This window comes from Zosterops lateralis (genome assembly GCF_965231275.1).
Source record: "Zosterops lateralis genome assembly, chromosome: 5".
NCBI lineage: Eukaryota > Metazoa > Chordata > Aves > Passeriformes > Zosteropidae > Zosterops > Zosterops lateralis.
In genome coordinates, this window is record NC_139766.1 from 52860375 (window position 1) to 52878728 (window position 18354).

The 18354-nt window shown below is 36.9% G+C and overlaps 1 protein-coding gene across 1 annotated transcript in view; it reads right to left on the bottom strand.

Moving 5' to 3' along the window:
* GRID2 (glutamate ionotropic receptor delta type subunit 2) overlaps nt 1–18354 on the bottom strand; it is a 681673-nt gene that overhangs the window by 210550 nt on the left and 452769 nt on the right. Inside the window, exon 5 of the mRNA XM_083862309.1 lies at nt 6031–6084. Coding sequence (XP_083718435.1) covers nt 6031–6084 — 54 coding nt within the window. The remainder of the gene's footprint in view (nt 1–6030; nt 6085–18354) is intronic.

Here is an 18354-nt window from a genome sequence, read left to right on the forward strand (position 1 = left end):
TTGATTAGTTCTTAATGTACCACAGATAATGGCTTATGTCAGATTAAGATGCTGCCTTTTCATTTAGCCTGTATCATTTCAGTAGCTGTGAGGTAAAAAAATCACTCTATAATGCTGTTTTAGCAAAATATATATCTTTTTTTTGTAATACTTTCAATATAATAATAAAGGAGAGCTCAAGAAATTTCTTATCTTGATTTTAAATCATATACTTTCTCAGAGGATTTGAAAAAGTTTGCCTGGTTTTATTACGCATCATGCCCAAACTGTAATACCAAGATTATTAGACTCACTCTAATAATGTAAAAACAGATACCTGCATGGCCACATTATATTGCCAAATACTACTTTAAAAGAGATTTTGACTTTCAAATCCTCAAGTATTTATCTTCCTTGCCATAAAAATGTATTTCTGTTTTCTGTATTCAGCAGTTTTTGGTGCATTTTAAATAGAATGTTCTCATTTTAACCTGTAAGTTACTACCTCATGTCTTTATACATCACCTGTGAAATAATGTCAGAATTCAAATACCAAAGCCATTTTTGTGTGGTGGCCAAGGAGGTATACACATCTATGCATTAATGACAACTACTACATTAAATGCTGATTATACCATGAATCCAGATTTTAGATTGACAACAAAGCACTGCCATGCAACCCCAAATTCAACATTAGTCATTTGCTATGTATTTCTTTGTCATTTTTTAAATACTAGGCATTGACTGAGTGACAAGCCTTTTATATAATGACTCTCCAATATCATCTCTCATTCTTGAATTTTGGATCTGACTTAAGAAAACTATATAAAGCAACTATTGTATGAGAGGAAACAATTTTCATTTGCACTTCAAAGGAGGATACAGTGTAATGATATAAGGGTGGCAGATGATCTGTTATACAAGCTTTGAATGTCAAAAAAATTAGAAAGTTGGCCAAGTTGAACTGAGTTGGCACCTGAATAAATTTAGGCTAGGTTATGCGAGGTTGTTGTTGTTTTTTGTTTGTTTGTTTGTTTTTTCCTTTTTTACACCAGAAATTCAATATAGAGTTCCAAGCCTTTCTTTTGCTGGGCTGAACTTGGAATTGAGGGGAGACTGTCCTGTCAGAAATGGAAGAATAAAATTAGATGTACATTTCATCTAAGCAGGCAAATAAATAAGGAAAAAACTATGGGTTTTAATTAAAAACTCTTTACAGATGAATTAGGAAACAAGAACTGAAGAGGATCATTTTGACATATAAGGCAAGATTCCAGTGGGAATCAAGACTACATGCTGGACATCTAATATTTGTCCCATTATTTTAAGAAAAGCAGCCCAGGAAGAGACTTACTATTCACCACAGAGCAAATGTACCAGCAATGGAGGGAAAGAATTTATTTACATGCTGCTGTATTAAGCACCAAACACAGGCAACAATGCCTTTTCTTATGGAAAAATATTAACTTTGGGCCAAGAAGATGGTTCCAGTATTTATAATATAGAGGACATGCATTATTTTCCAGTGCATGCCAGGACTTCATGACAGAAAATCCTGACACTCAGAGAGGAGAGTGTATCTTCCTTTTCCAAAACTCAGCAGAGGAGGAAATGGGCTGCCACTGCCCATGCCAGAGTACATTTGTGCTGTGCCCTTCCTGAATTTCTCAGCACTTTCCAAGGAGAAGTTGAAGTAAAGGCATGGTTGGATGAAGTTCCAAGACAAGGAAAAGGATATTTTGAACTGCATCATCATTTGCCCCTTTGTATCTCCCTTAGGTTTTTTAGGCTTTGCAGAAAAGGATGAATAAGACCTGACAGGACAAGGAGAAATTAATTTCTTTAATTTCACAGAGAAAAAAAAATCCAAGATTCCGAGAAAGCAGGGTTCACTCTATCCGTTCATTAGCTCTCCTTAATGCCAGGAGCTGGCAACTTGGTTGCCCACCTGTTCCAAAGAGGGTGTAATTTCACACAGACCCACCAACCCAGTGAAAATGTAAGGGTTCAAGTGAAGCTCTAATGCTATTATCCATCAATATCCATATGAAAATGTTGAATTAAGTGATCTCCTGGAACTGAGCTGTCATTATAGGACCTGATCTAACTGCTTGGGCTTGAAACATGGTTATGGTCTACACTCTTACTCATGATGGAGTGCATTGGGCTTGAAACATGATGAAGGACCAAGGACAGCCCTCTCCAAGGAAAAATGTCTTTCTCAGAAAGAATACAACCTTTGCCTACAGCCTTGTAAGTCCCCCAATCCTCTCTTGTGCTATGCTGAGCAAACCTGTTGGACCTTTTACCACAAGTTGGTCTTTCAAAGAGTCTGGACGGGTTTTTTTTATTCTTTCATCAAGAAGGAATTTTTCCAGACTCTGGTGCCTCTGGTAATTAGAAACCTTCTAGCAACTTTTGACCTCAGTTTACTCTTTCACAAATTGAACTCATTTGTTCTTGTGTCAACCTTGTCCTCTGGGGCTCTTGACAATGATGCATTTATTCACACTCTAAGTGTAAGTGTTTATAAACAGAGAGCACATCCCTCTTTCAGTCTTCGCTTTTATAGGCCAACTAAGCCAACCTTTCCAGTCTCTTCTTACACAAATCAGCTTTTCTGTGCACTCATTCCATCCTAATTCTAATAGATCTGGTCATAATTGACCACATTAGAGCAGATGAAATTCAAAAAATACTTTGTAAAGTACCATTGATATTTTCACCTCTTGTATTGCAACTCTAGGCAGTGGAAAGTGTTTTCTGCTGTCCTTGAGTAAACAACAGCAATAAAAAACTGGTGGCAGCCTTGGGTATTCAAAGATAATCGTAAGATAACCCTGAATGTTTTAACAAAGGAAAATGCTTGAGAGAGACACGATTTAAAATGGACAAAAAAGACATTTCTTGCATTTAAAAAGAGCAAGGGAAAGTGATGAAAATCATACAAATGCCCCTTCTTTGCTTCCACTAAAAAAAAATAAAAATCTAAGTTTACTGTACTGTTGTGTATTAAGAGTCATGAAAGAAATATAATTTTCTACCCTGGAACTTTGAAACTATATTTAGTATTTTGCAGAGGAAATGAAGCAAGCAAAGACAGATAGACAGAGGGAGAGAGAGTGTGAGAAATCCATTCTCACATTTTGTTAAGGCATATTTGATCATGACTATATTCAAATCTATGACTCCTGCAAATTTTAAATAAAGAATTCTAACATCTGCTTTAGGGCCCTGAAGAAACAGGAACATTTATTTGGAGAGCATTTCCTCAGCTGACTATACTGATCGGAAGAGATTTGCATTATTTGCTACGGTCTAATACGAGGCATTATGTTTTAGAAAATTATGAATTTTCATTTTATGGGAACAAACCCCCTCCTCCCACACTTACATTATGATACACAGACTTCAAGAAAATTTGCTGTATTGCATAAAGCAGCAAGTAATGGGACAATAAAAATTAAGGAACTCTTTGCAGGCATTATAGCATTTAGAGTGAGCAATTAAAATAGCAGATGTTACCTCACAAAGCCTAAGCAGATTTCTGATCACAAAACTGAAGGCGGTATTTGCTTCTGTATTACCATAGCTGGTAAGAAGGTTGTACTCCCTTGGCACAGTGATGGAAAAGGAAAGACAATTCCAACTTATTTTGGTATCTCAAGGGAAGGAATTATTTGAATCAGATGCAGAATTTGCAAAACAATGCATTTTCACTGTCATAGATCATCTTAGAATTTCAAATTAGGAGGCCCAGAGAAGCAGTGTTATAGTCACATATTTGGCAGTGTCATTTAGCCAATATAGGCACTCAAGCAAAGATGTCTAAGCTGTCATTAAAGATTCACAGAAGCAATAAAATGGGCAGAGCTCTGAGATCATCCTCCAGTCATATGGAGGTACTGTGGCCATCAACAAGTAATAGATGACCACCTCAAAAGGACTGGGATGTAAAGATAGCTGTTTTATGTACCACACAGAAAAGGGCCCACAAATCTCTACATTTCCAAGTCCTGCACTGCCAAATAGAGGAATTGCAATCTCATTACTGAACTGGCAAAACGTTGCAATAAGCAATTACCCAACATCAAACACTCAGAAAACACGTAGATTTCTGCTGTAATTTGAACATAGTGACAAGGAAAAATTGGGCAAAGCAGAACCCTTGCTGTAGTATTATCTACCGATCTTATTTATTGCTAATATGATTTCTGCATCCACATAATATTGAAATTACTTGGTTTTTTAAACAAACGAGCTAGAAAGCTACCTACGTGGGAATATGGATTTAGGTCCAGAAGCAGATTAAGCTGAGATAGCATTAAACATATCCACCTTCTCTGAAAGAGAAATGAGGAATTACTGAATGAGATGCAGAGACTTTAATGATGATGGTTTAGAGCCGTTTCTTGGACTAAATTTAATCACAGCTTTCACTCTTTTCATACACAAGACCACCGAACTAAGAAGGGACTATGTACATTTCCTTGTGCAGATCATTCAGCTTTTCCTGCTCCTGGGACTGCAGCCCAGAGAAAGAGTTTTGGAATGGAGAAAGCAGCTGAGTGGTAACCACTTTGATTGCTCTGCCATTTCATCTGCAGCAATATACAAGTAACAGTGCTTAAAAAGCAGATTTTTTTTTCCATGGAGACACTGATTTCTGAATAAAAAGTAAAGAGAAAGCATATCCTCTAGTCTTGTTTTTATTTCTTTTTTTTTGAGGGTGAAGGAGCTGAAACAGCTAAAAGCAAGCACCTTCTTTAGATGTTTCGGAAAGTATGTAACATTTAGAACAAAAAAATCAATGGCAGTGTCTTCAACTTGAAAGGCAAGCCAAAATCTGAGCTTTGTCTAAGAAACTGCTGTCTGATTCACTGATTACAGAGGATGGCTTTAGATTCAGTTAATGCTTTTAAAATACTCAGTGTTAACTCTGAAGTGAATTCTAGTTTAATCAGACATGAAAAAGAGAATATGTATGTTGTTCACATGACCACCTGTAGATTAAAGCTGGGATTTCTCCCAGCAAAGCCCTGTTCAGTGCTGGAAAATACAGAGAGTATTGGTCAGGAGCAAGGGAGGGCCCAAACTAATGGTTATTCTAGACCCGGTTTGTTTACACAGCATTTTCAGAGACGTATTTTTCTTCAAAGAAAACTGGCTAAAAATTCACTGGTTTAGCACAGCATACTAATGAAAATCCAGTAATTAAGTAGGCAAACAGAAGTGTACAGTAAATCCAGATAGTATGACATGGAATTTACGTGCAGTCTTTTATCCTGAGAATATACAGGAGTTGTTTAATTAACATGTTAGGACAGAGTCATCTACTCAGGGAATCCAGCTATTTTTGACCTAAATTATTTTTCAAAAACCTGAATGCTTTCAAACCTGAACCGCAGTGTTTAATACTTCGTATACAAAACTACTTCACATATTGACTTGTCATATTTTAGGTGATAAGCTTTCATGGAAAACATTATTTCATAATGTAAAAGCAGAATCTCAATTTAACTTTCTTTTTTCCCTTTATGAACATTTATATATGACCTAATCTAGAAAACTACCAAAGAGCCTCCCACTATATCGACAGGTTTGGGTATTAACTATAATGGAATATTTGGAGAATTCATAAAGCAAAGGGAAATATGGGATATTATTATTATTAAGAAAAAAAACCATTAAAATATAAACAAAATGCAAAGACTCCAATACAAAAGATTACGTATTAAAAAAGGCCTTAAAAATCCTGTGAAAAGAGTCAGCTCAATTGTGAACTCTTGAGATATTTAGAAATAAAGGTCTTTTTTTCACTTTATTTTCCATTTATTCACAGAGGGACTTCCATTTAAAACAGGCAAGAATAAACAGCAAAGTCCAAGAACCCGTCATTCTACTTTTATTAAGCCACATCTACTCCCTCAGCATGCTTGAACTTTGTCATAGCTACTGCTTCCTGTTGGCAAAGTGAGAATCAGCATGAATATTGTCAGTAAGCCTGAAAACAGGATTCATGGTTCACAACAATGTTCACTTGACAGTTACCTCATTTATAATGATCCAGTGACAGTCAAAAGCAACCAAATTAGTCTCCACGACCTGAAATAGAGAACAAACCAGCTATCAGTCAGCTTGCTTGTGAAAGCCACAAAAAAAAATGAAATAGATGCTCTCTGCAAATGACAAAAACCAAAGCACATACTCTCTAGAACTTTTGCTATTGAACTGAGGACAGAGAACCTTTAGCACCATGCTGCACAAGCATTTGTATTATTGCTTGACTTGCCAATTAAACTTGGAAAATACATTTCATTGCTAGCATCGCAGGAAAGAATATGTTTCAGCTGACTGAAGAGAAAAATGAAAACATTTTTGCCTTAGCACTGTGTGTTGAGAGGATGCAACAGAGAGGAAGGCAGAAAAAGAATATCAAGTAACTTTTGTCAGATTTCTGTATTTCCTGCTTCTAAGGCAGGCCTGAAAGCCTCTGAATTCAAGAAAAACAAAACAAACCCAAATAACCGACATCACAAATGCTAGAGTTCATAGAAGTGCAAAGAGCAGGAAGGGAAGGGTTCTCCTGAGAAAGGGCTGTCCCAGGGATGATGAATTGTAGCCTGTCTCAGGTTCCATGCGCAGAAGGCCTCTCATTTTCCTCTCATACACCTCCTTTCCTTTGCTGAAAATTTTTGCATGACCTGCCTTCATGTGCTTCCTAACTCATCTTTCACTCAGCCCTTTCCCTCCTTGAAGCCACTACACTTTTGTGGCAAGTCACTTTTGAATTGACTGCACAGTGCAAATGAAGAAGATAAAAATATACTTGTTCTGCTTTCATTAGGCAGGAAAGAAATTATTGATAAAAGGGAGGCCAGAAACAAACTCTGGAAAAAGCTAGACACCTTCAAATTTTTTTTTCTACATGAAATTGAATGAGGATTAACATGCAAATAGTTTTAAACACAAATTAATTCCATTTTATTTGCATAGTTATCATGCTCCTCTCGATTCGCAATTCAAAACTACTGGATGCTTAAAACTGTATTGAATACCCCATTTAAAACACAAAGAAAAAAATCCAAAGAAAAACAGAAACAAATCTTGGAACTGACAGTGTTTAAATTTTCAGTTAGATGTCTGGTGCTGGGTTCTTACTACTTGGACCATTGGTTTTTAACGACAACCAACAGAAATAGCACTTGCCAAGGATGGTGGCAATTTATACTGTGCCATGTCCGAAGGAGAACAATTTAACTGGCCACAAATCTTAAGAGCATCAAAAAAACTCACACTGATAACCCTCATTATTAATTCAAAGGCTATTAGAATTGGGGTCACTGCTTGTTTAGCAGAATGATAAGGCAAGATTGGGAACTCTGATCTGGAGACATTTGGGTGAGGGGAAAGCAAGAGCAGTAGTACATGAATGATTCCTTATTTGAAACTCTCACAGCACCAATCAGAAATGAGGGAGACCGAAAGCCATAGCTCCTAATGTGGTTCTGGAAAACTTCAATAGCATTAGCAGGAATCAGGGTCCTTAATTTATGTGGAGCTTCATACTTTAAAACAACATGATACTTTTTGTGTTGCTTTGACATTTTCTTGCATTCTCCACTGTAGGCGTTCCCACAGTACATATAAAAGAATAGGATAGAAACTGAGTAACTGTGATAGGAGGCAGCACAACAGACTGAGCCAGGGTGCTTGAAATGGAACATGGCTGTTCTGATCAGATTGCCCACAACAAACAGGCTGGAATATCAACACACCCAGGAACCAAAAAAGGTCAAAAGAGGACAGAGTAGTAACAAAGTTCTCAATGGAGCATTTGCTCCTTATATAAAGTTCCAAAGCATAGAAATTTTATCCCATTTACAACAGAAGCTGTCATTTAAATTTTCCATAAAACAGAACAAATCAAAGCCTTACAAAAGCAGGAACAATTCTGCTAGTCAATCTACATACAGTTCTACTGAAAGCAAGCAGAATTAAATACAAAAAAAAAAGAAAAGAAAACAAAAAAAGGCAGCCCAGTTGGCATGTTTTCTGATTTCTTGTCAGGTTCCTAGCAACCTTGTCCTTCCTAACTTTTGGCTCTGGGATGTCCTTCCGGGAACGTCTGCCCTGCTGTAACTGCTCTGCTCGAGATGAGGTCTCATAAGGTTCCTGTGGCTCCAAGGCAATCTGCCAGTGACACCCTTGAGTCAAATCTCCCAGTGGTAGTAGGAAAATTACAATAACTGTGTTTCACAAAGGGCTCCTAAGCTCTATCTCTGCTTCCAAATGGCAGTCAACCAAAAATTCGGATTTAAGGAATCCACAAAATGAAAATTCACATTTTCTGTTCAGTTTTTATTAACATGTTACAAGTGGGCCAGGTAACTTCTTTGTGCCTGAAGCTTCAGATGATAAGATTTTAATGCATTGTATCTCCCATTTTTGTTTCAGTTCATTTAGTTTCTTAATAAATACTTGGTTTGGAGTACCTGCTTTGCCCAGATTCTCAGATTTCAATCAGAGAATGCCTTTTCAATTGAACATGGTCCTAAGTGTCACTGGTTTTATTATGTAAAGCTCACACACCACCTAAGCCAGTCACTGTAAGAGGCTGACTGGTCCCACAAGTCACTTACATTATTTCAAACAGCTCAGGGTACCTGTGACAGATTAATTCACAATTTGCAAATAACAAGATGAAATGAACCCATTTTTTAGTTACAGTTGAAACTCCTCAGTGGAAAGATCATGTTTTATCCGTTAAAGTTTATGCATTTGTGAATCTACTTATAACTAAAAACATTTTCAAAAATTGAGATGAACTTAAAGTACACTCAGAGACACTCAAACCAACATATTCTAAGTTTAGATGGGCTGCAAATAGCCCCTGATTTAAAAATTCACTTTATCTTTCAGTCTGCTAGAAGCTGCTTTTTGGCATCTTCCTCATCCCATCTACCCAAAGCTTGCTCTGTTATTGACAGTTGCTTAAAAAGATGACCGATAATGTCCTGAGAAAGTTGCTGGATTTTTAAGATAGATTTACATCTGAACTGGGACTCAGCATTAGGCTGGGATTTCAGGGCCATATTTTCATCCTGGGGTCATTCAGCCTTATCTTTCACAGAAGAGCTCCTCATTTCAGCAGCATCAAAATGCTGCATCTCAGTCTCTCTCCCTTCTTAACATCTCTTCTGCCAGTATGGCCTTTATTGTCTATTTAATTGGCCCTAAAGTTGGCAGAGCACATTTTGAGTATGTCTGTAGGAGTTGCAAGACACAGTAATGTTGTCATCATCTTTAATAACCTTCCCATGTTTTCCAATTATTGTGCTCCTTATGTTTTTCAGTGTAGATAAATGCACTGGCACATCCACTGTTTTACAAAAAATAAATAAATAAATGCAATGCTATATACACCTTCAGTTTTGATGCTTGAGGGAAGAAGTTGCTCAATCCTAAAGTTTTCTTCAAATGCTAAGAGTAATCATATGCATAACTTTATCACCAGAAGATTATCTCCATCAGCAGCTATTAAGCACAAGTTTATAAGTAGAAGACTATAATAAACCAGTTTTAAAAAACCCCAAAGTGTCTAAAGTCAGCAGTAACACAACCTAGATCCAATTATTCATCAGTACAGCAGTCATTACTTGCACACAGCAGGCCTTCACAGCCATGATACAATGTTCCAGAATGCCCTCGTCTATCTGCTGCATTTGCCATTCTCTTTACTTTAAAAAGCCATTGCATTTTCACTTTGTAGGGATGATAACAAATAAGAGTGAAGTGAAAAAAAAAAACAAAAAAACAAACCCACAAAAAGAGCATGGCTGGGTCTGCTTAAAATTGACCATAACCTAAAAAAGCACAAACAGCAGAAGTATTAAAGGCAGCTGTGCGGCAGGTTTCTATGCCTTATATGCTCAGAATTGTAAAACAGCTATTTTTTTTTATCTGAGTGATGATCTTTTTCTGGTTGAAATTCATATCTGCATGCATATCAAGTGAGCTGGCATGAACTTTTAGTCTGGGCTAGGGAAAAATGAATGTAGAGAATAACGCTTGCAAGCGCATAAGGGCAGTAATGAAAAAGAAATTTGAAATCCTGTATTTTAGAAGTAATAAAACAACTTGATTGGGGCGTGTAGGAGGTTGGGGCTGCAAGACCTCAAGCATTTGAATACAATGCAAGTTTCAGATCCATCACTGGTTCTGCTGGCTCTGTGACAGGAAGCAGTGCTGCTCCCTCCCAAAAGCTAAGGGGCAGATTGGAAATTTCCATACAAGACAGAAGGCAGGTGAACCGATCATTACAGCAGCTCACCTCTTAAGCTAAAACTGAGAAAAATTAGAGTGTGCATTCATAATGAGGGCTGAACACCAAAATTCTACACAGATATTAAATGGAGGAAAGTTGACACTTTCCAGAACAAAGAAAACCATGTACCCATTTGACAAATTCTCATTTCACATATCCTCTAGGGGAAATTGTACAAGCTGTGGGTTAATAAACATACAAAGCTATAGGTCAATGCAAAAAGCTCTTTGAAGCTAAGCAGAGCTGCTGGCCAGGAGAGCATTAGGAGAAAGTATCATATATCCTTACACTGTTCTTACTGCTCCTTTAAGAATTCAAGCCACCTTTGGAGGTAAGACTGAAATAGTCTTTGGTCTAACCCAAGACAGCTGCCTTTGAGCTTCTAAATATAAGTTGCTGTCTTAACTATGATGAATGGGACTACCAGTAGCTAAAGGAAGCAGAATTTTAATTCTGTATTGACTGTTCTGCAGTTCAGACTGTATTGATTTACTAAAAGGGAAAATATTTGAAAGAATCCCCCACCCAAAAAAAGCATTTTGTGCTTTTGAGGTGCCATCTCTGCTATGCCATTGAGTACCTGCATTTGTAGGCAGAACACCAGGGTGAACTGGGGAGCTGTGTTTCAGTTTAATGCCCATTGCCACTGACCCCTTCCAGTCTCAGACAACTAAATCAGTGTCAGAGAACAAGCAGAGGACAACCTATTAAGCAACTCCTTCAAAAAAAATACTTTTCTGAATTCAGCACTTTTTCATCTATAGACTGCTGGTATTCAATTATTTATAATACCATATAACATATTTCTCCATTACTAAGATTCAAAGCAGCAAGTTAGCAGGCCAGTTAGGAAATAGACTTTATGAAATTGTGGAAAAACTGAAAAAGAAAATCGCTATCTCCTCACTCAGCCTTTTCTCAGACACAGAGAGTTCACACTTGAACATTTGAAAACATTATCATTAGTTGCACAACTCCTGCAGCAAAGGATATAGCCTGTCAAGTATGCAGTGTCATTCATATGCAGTCATAGAAATCCACAGCAATAGATATAAAAGATCATTCTTAACATCTTTGTAACTTTAGAAATATGTTCATGTCAAACTCCAGCAGTTCTCCTAACACCCCATTAAAATAAATCAAACTATGCTTCATGAGGAAGGTGTTCCACTTAGTGAAACACGGACGCTATTGAACTGATGAGCACGAACATGGATGAAACAGAAACTAATTTTCTTTTTCTAAAGAATTCAACTGCACACTGAGGGAGATTTAGCAGAGAGCACAAAAATGCTGCCAAGATGACAAGTGATGAGCAAGGACAAATCATCTGTCATTGGCAGTAACTCCAGAACTTCTGAATCTTTGGAAGAGCTTGACAATTTATCATAACTATTTCTATTGTTCACACTCAAACCTTCAAATGGCCTAAAAGGAAGACAATCTAAAGCAAATAAAGCAGTTGTAGTGCCAGCATGCAAAAGCTTTTTCCATTTGCAGTAGTAAGCAAGAATGACAAAAGGTTTTTTGACTAAAAAGGACAAGTCAGTTAGCGGAAAATGACATCAAACATTATCTACATTGTTTCTTTCTTGTAGATATGGGCCCATAAGTGTGGGCAAAAACTGCAAGATACAGATCATAACCTTTACAAAGGAAACAGGAAAACCATTCTGGATTTTCCAAATTCATCTCCATACGTATGCAACTAGTCAGACAAGCCTTGCAAACACCCAAGAGAGCAGTAAAGTTGCATGTAGGGAAAGATCCTCACAGGATGAGGACATCTCAGGTATCTCCTGTTTGAAACAGAGAGAGCTCCCCCAGCTCCTTTTTCACCTGGGCTACAGTTGGGACTGGTCTGTGACAAGGCACCCAGAGACCATGGCTTCTTTCTCAAAATGTTGAAGGGAAGTGTCTTGAACTGGAGCTTGCCTTCCTGTTAACTCTCTGCTCCACCAGGAGCTGCAGTACTGACTGTGAATCTTTCTGCTGACACACCACAGAGCAAACTACATTTTCCATTTGACTTCTTTCACAAAAGCCAGATGGCATTGCATAGCCCATAGCTCTGGGAATGGCTGATATTGGAATAATTTAGAAAGTGATTTAGAAAGTTTCCCAAGAGTTGAACTGGGATACCAACTTCCCGTTAACCTTTCCCAAATACTGTCTGCCTGCAATATGTCCAATTTATGAGGTTTTGCAATCTGAACTGCATTCTTCCAACTGGAAGACTAATAAAATGCTTTCATCCAATACCTCTAGATTTGCTGTCCATGTCTTTTCATAGAACAGCCTCCTGGAATCACCACTACTGTTTTACAGGTGAACATGCCTTAACCTAATCTTCTCCCCCAGGGGCATAGCAATTTGTAGATCACTAAGATATAATAAAAAACAGGCTTCCAGTACAAGCACATAAGTCAAGAAGCCACTCCAATTCAACCCTGCTCCCTCCCTCTCCCCCTCCAGGAAAAAGACAACCCAACAAAAACCAACAACCAATCAAAGACAAGAAGTCAAAGGCCATTTCTTAGCATGACGTTTAACTAAAGAAATGTCATTGGACTAGTGTGAGCATTCAGAGCAGCCTCTGACAGTACAGATGTCTCCCCAAGGACTGGTATATAAAGCAAAATATGGAAGTTAGGGACTATTAAATAGCAAAGAAAGTCAAGTGATAAACTGAAGACTACCTTAACTGATCTGAAGTTTAGAAAGGTAAAAGCATGGAGTTGTACTACTTAGTATGTCATACTACATTAAAACACACAGGACTTCTTCATGGAGATCCTCAGGTACGTTTGTTTGTCTATTTTTACTTCTCTTCCTTCTAGCTCCTAGTTCATCGAACCACCACCATTTCATCAGGCTGTTTGCACCATTTCTTCCTGCTGGTGCCACAGCAAGTTCCTTCTTTGCTTCCACTCTTAGATTTTGAGCTTTTCAGTAGGGAAATCAGTGGCTGATTTATAAAGCTCATCCTTACACACCAGAAATGAAAGCTCATAAAAAGCTCTTTTCACCAAAGGCATTATTTCTGTAATCTAATTTTAATCTCTACCCATTCCTACTCTTGAGAGAGGAAAAAAACCAAACCACAAGAGGCAATACTTTTTTTTTGTTCCTCTGGACAATCACCTCTTTCTGGGATTCCTTTCCCTGACATTCCTTCTAAGAGAAAATAAACAAACAAACAAACCAACCAACCCAAAAACAAACAAAACCAACCCACCATCCAAAACCAACACTAACCATTGGGTGAAACCTGACAGAGACATTGACCAAGGATTACAAAGCAAGCTTCTACAGCATCTGGGGGAGGCAGGTGGAAACTGTCTTTGAGTCTCCTCCTAAGGAAGGGTGATACAGCTGACATGGCTTCATTTGCTTTTCTCATGAAAATGCATTTCTTTTAAAAATAAACAGTTGAAGCACTTGATTGGTTTTTCACTTTTTCAGATTTATTTAAAAGATGATACTTTTAAACTAAAAGTACTGGGTTACTCCACTGAATAATTAGTTTTATATTGACTTGGCTTGCCATTATTACTACATCTGAAATGAGTCAAGCTTCAGGGAACACTTCTTATCTTCTATCCTAAGATTTTAAGAGATGGAGGCTGTTAAAGTACAGAAATAAGCCCCATGCTAAAGAAAAGAAAACAGTTAAATATTCAATAAAATTAAATAAAGACAGCATTAATATTTCAGTGAGTTTGACCACAGGCTTGTAGTGAGAACACAAAATACAAACACATTCTGTCTAGTAGAAACGGCCTTTTAAAAATGATTCATTTCCTTAATCATTGAGAAAAGCTAATAATGTATATTTTATAGGTGTCTAAACCCATGCATCTTTCTGGGGTCAGCCTGTAGACTGTAGGTTTAAAATAAAATAACTATAAGCAATTTATATATTCTTTCATTTTTAAGGATTATTTTATTCTTATGCTTCGTTTTCTTACTTCCAAATTTATGCTTTGATTTATATTCCTATTATCCTTCTGAAAAGCGTTTGCAATATCCATACTGTGAAAAACAAACAAAACAAGCAAACAAAGAAAAACCAACCCAAACCCAAAAAAAAACCCACCACAGATTTTTTCAAAGTTGTGAAACTACTTGGCTTTAACTCAAACCTATGAGCACATTCTCCTACCTGCACTGCAAGACAGTTGCAAGAAAGCAGAATAATGGTATTCTTAACGAACAATAATATACATTCCACCAAGAAAGTATTTATTTCAAAGTAAAAAAGTGACTCAAATTGTCATGCAAGTACAGAATTTCAGATTCATTACTGTTGAGTGGTTTCCTGTACCTGCTTTTCTTTTTAAGAACTAGATTTTGTTTATAGTGATAGTACTAAATTGATCTCTGAAGATCTCTTCTTTGTTATCTGTTGATTTTTTTTTTCCCAGCTGTATTCTATTTGGAAATTGAAACAGAAAACTTGAGTGTTTGACTTGGACAAGGGCTTTGAATCAAAGTGGTTGTCCTCACCTTCGAAATTGAAGAATCAAACATAAGAAGCCTGAATCTACATTACAGTATCAAAATTTCCTCATCATTATGGATAAAGAGCTGGAGTCAGAGACTTCTCCCAGCTGTGGTGTTTGTTTTAAAGACCTCACCATCTCCTACATGCAGACATATTCAGGAGCTACCATTTTAGTGAACTTACTCAACTCACTCTAGATTGAAGGCTGTTGACTCCAAAAGATGGAAAATAATTGCCTTGGTGATTCTGATGCCTTTGCAACTACCTTCTCCAAGGCCAGAATCTCTCCACAACAGTGAAAGTCAGCGATTAATGAAGCTTTGTCACAGATTTACAGTTACTCCATCTGCATACATAAATTATTTTTCTAAGCAGAATAAAGAGCTCAGTTCCTAATTTAACCTGTTGCAGACTTTATAGGCAGCATCTGATTTATTCCAAGCCTTATTAATATGAAGAAAGCTTTCAAGCCATTACTGTGACATGAGAAGTTCAGACAAACAGTCTGATGCTTTAACTTGTAGGGGAAAAAGGAATGCCAGTTTGACAATGGATCTTTCTTAATGTCTACCTTAGGATCATGTCTGCTAGTGAAGAGAGCTTTGGAGGCTACAAAAAAATACAGATGATAAAATGGTTATCTGTCATAATTTCAAGTATGCTCCTTTGTTAGCTCATATAAAAATATACAAATTCATATTTACTTCCTTTTTAAACATACACCTAGTGTTGAGAATTGTGATTAACCAAAGTTACCAGTTTAGTAAAGGCAGTGAACAGTTAAGACTGAAGAAAAATACACTTGTGAGGCACAAGATTGCTTCCCAGTGTGCATTACTATGGGTTGACTGCACTCAGCAAAAGGACAATTGATCCAAGTAAAACTTGTACAGGAATCTTATAAAGGTTGTATTTTAAATAACCTTTCCCTTCTCATCTATATTCAATTTTATACCTCAGTACTTCTATAGCTTGTAGTACAGTTACTCTACACCAGGTTAAATTAAAAGAATATGCAATCAGGATGGAAATCACTTTCAGAAAAGGGGTGAAGAATATGGGCTTTGAAGGAGAACTTTAAGTTTTGAAGCAGAGAACAGAAATAGCAGAACAGAGTGCCTGGTTCAGAGGGCTAGTTGGTAGTGTGAACAAATACTTTTAGACTCCTATTGCCTAAAAGCAAGCAAAGATAAAAAAAAAAAAAAAAGATTAACAACAGTTTTCTTAATAGCAGCCATTTTTCATAAAAAGCTTCCTGTCCAACCAAGGTATCAGCAATACAAATTAATAAAATACGGATTGAAGTTAAATTACTCAATTTTGCCCATTCTTGTTTGTAGTTTTTTGAAAGTAAGTATGGGTGCCATTGTTTTTAAAGCTTTGAAAGAGTTTCAAGAACTATTAAACATATAAATCGAATTTATGTCTTCAAACTGAAAACACAAGGCTTAGTTCACTTTTTCCTTTTTTTTCCACAAGAATAGCACATGAATATTTTAGGGCCAGACCCTCTGAATTGCTCAGCATCTGTAAGTTACTCAGATTTTCCTCAAGAGGGGCTGCAAGATGCCGAGTGCCTTTGAAAACTTGCCCATTTCATTTTAAAATACAACTTGAGTGCCTTGAAAATCCAGCCCTGATTATGCTGGCAGCATGTTGTTTATTTTATTAGTGATACGGAAATGTGGTTTCAACTCCTTTTGCATCTGTTAGTAAACTCAAGATTTAGTCTGACTGCATATCAGGGAAAATGTTAAACTTTATATGCTACAGAATATAGCAGTGCTGCTCTTTTTTCTTCTTTGCTGTCTGCCTTAAAAGCAATTTTTGCCAAGCATCAGACTGGCATTACTGAAACAAAGTATTTCATTTTCCTATCACAGGCATTATTAACAAAGGTCACCATTCAAGTGACAAAATATCGCTAAAGCCATCAGTTCTTTTTGCTCTTCAGCTTCACGGCAGTGCCTCTCCTGTCACTTCACATATCTCTAGAGAACAACAGTGGCAGAGGTTCAAGTGAGATAGCCCCCATTTCTGACTTGCACATAAACTTAGCATTCAGCTCCTCTCCAAGCACACAGGCTGAAAGCATCTTTTCGTGGTAATAGGAGTTCAAGAATCAGGAGGAGTTTAATAGAGTTCTAACTGGCTGCTGGCTTGAGGCTCCCTCTGAAAAACAACCTCTCAAAAATACATGTACAAAGACAAAATCTATTCTAAACATATTGAAAACATTCTGGTCACCAAATTGTGAAGCCCAGTGGCCATTTTTGCTTTTATGCTTCACAAGAGATGATCAAAATTGATCACTCTTACTAAAGCTCCAAAGGCATTGCAGGCCCAGAAGGTCTGCACAAGGACTCAACTGAGTCTTACTGAGGGCATGGATCAAAACAGTAGTCTTTTCTCATTCTCAAATTCTCTAAACTCTCCTAATAAAATACTTCTAGATTTTGGGAAATTCAGCTTCTGAAAGTAGTTCAGCCAGTCAACTACATGAACCAAGACTATAATTTAAATATTTTGATAAGCAATGTGTGTCCTAACATCAACCATGCAATACAGTTCAGGTTCATCTTTTTGAAAAAACCTTCTGGCCAGATATCTGTTTGCAGACCTCCAATGTGAAATCCTTCATATATGTCACTGAAGGTTATTAAAAACTAATGTTCAAGGTTAATACAAAGTACTCTGTTTATTAGCATAATTCTCTAGCAGGTATTGGTTTAAGCTAACAGAAATATGATAACTCAGCAGAAACTGATACAGGTTAAAATATATTCCAGCTCTATAACGAGAGAAAAAAAAAAATGTTTTTCATCATTGTTTGATGCTGGTTTAAAAGCTGGTTACACACAGTAATTTGCATCTGGATCCAAAGAGTCCAAGCAACACCCACCCCGCAGACACTAGAGATAAACATGCTAAAATTACAGGCTCAAGCACACCTGAAACACAACTGCAGCCAGAACATTGGATCAGGTCTAAAATGGAGCCAATTGTAACAGACTGAAAATAACTTTATCAGTGAAAGAATAGAAAAAGAAGCCAATATGTGTTCTATTACACAAAAAGATAAAACTTTCTAGCCATCAAGTACGGTTATTCTAAACTGTTTCTGGTGTGTTATCAGAAACAAAACACAGAAACAAAACATTTGCAGGAGAGGTAAAGGTTGCAATTGCAAAAACCCAGAAAACTAGAAGCATTTAACACACAGTGTTAATTTGAGCCATTCTATTCAGGTTAATAATTTATAGGGATTAAGTTGCTAAGAATTGTTTCTCAAATTTTCCTTGTGGAATAGCTGCCCATTTCTTTTGGCTTTTTGAACAAAGAGGCTTAAATGAGATCCTTGGTATCATCTTTTAAAAATAAATTGGAAAGCTTTGATGGAGAAAAGTAAAAAGATTGGAAGAACTTTAAGAGGATTTGCACATTCCAGAAAAGGAAAAATAGAATTCACTTTCTTAAAAATGCAATTAGTTCCGCATTTTAAATTTGTGAAAGCAACTATAGCCTTAGCAAAATGAGCTAT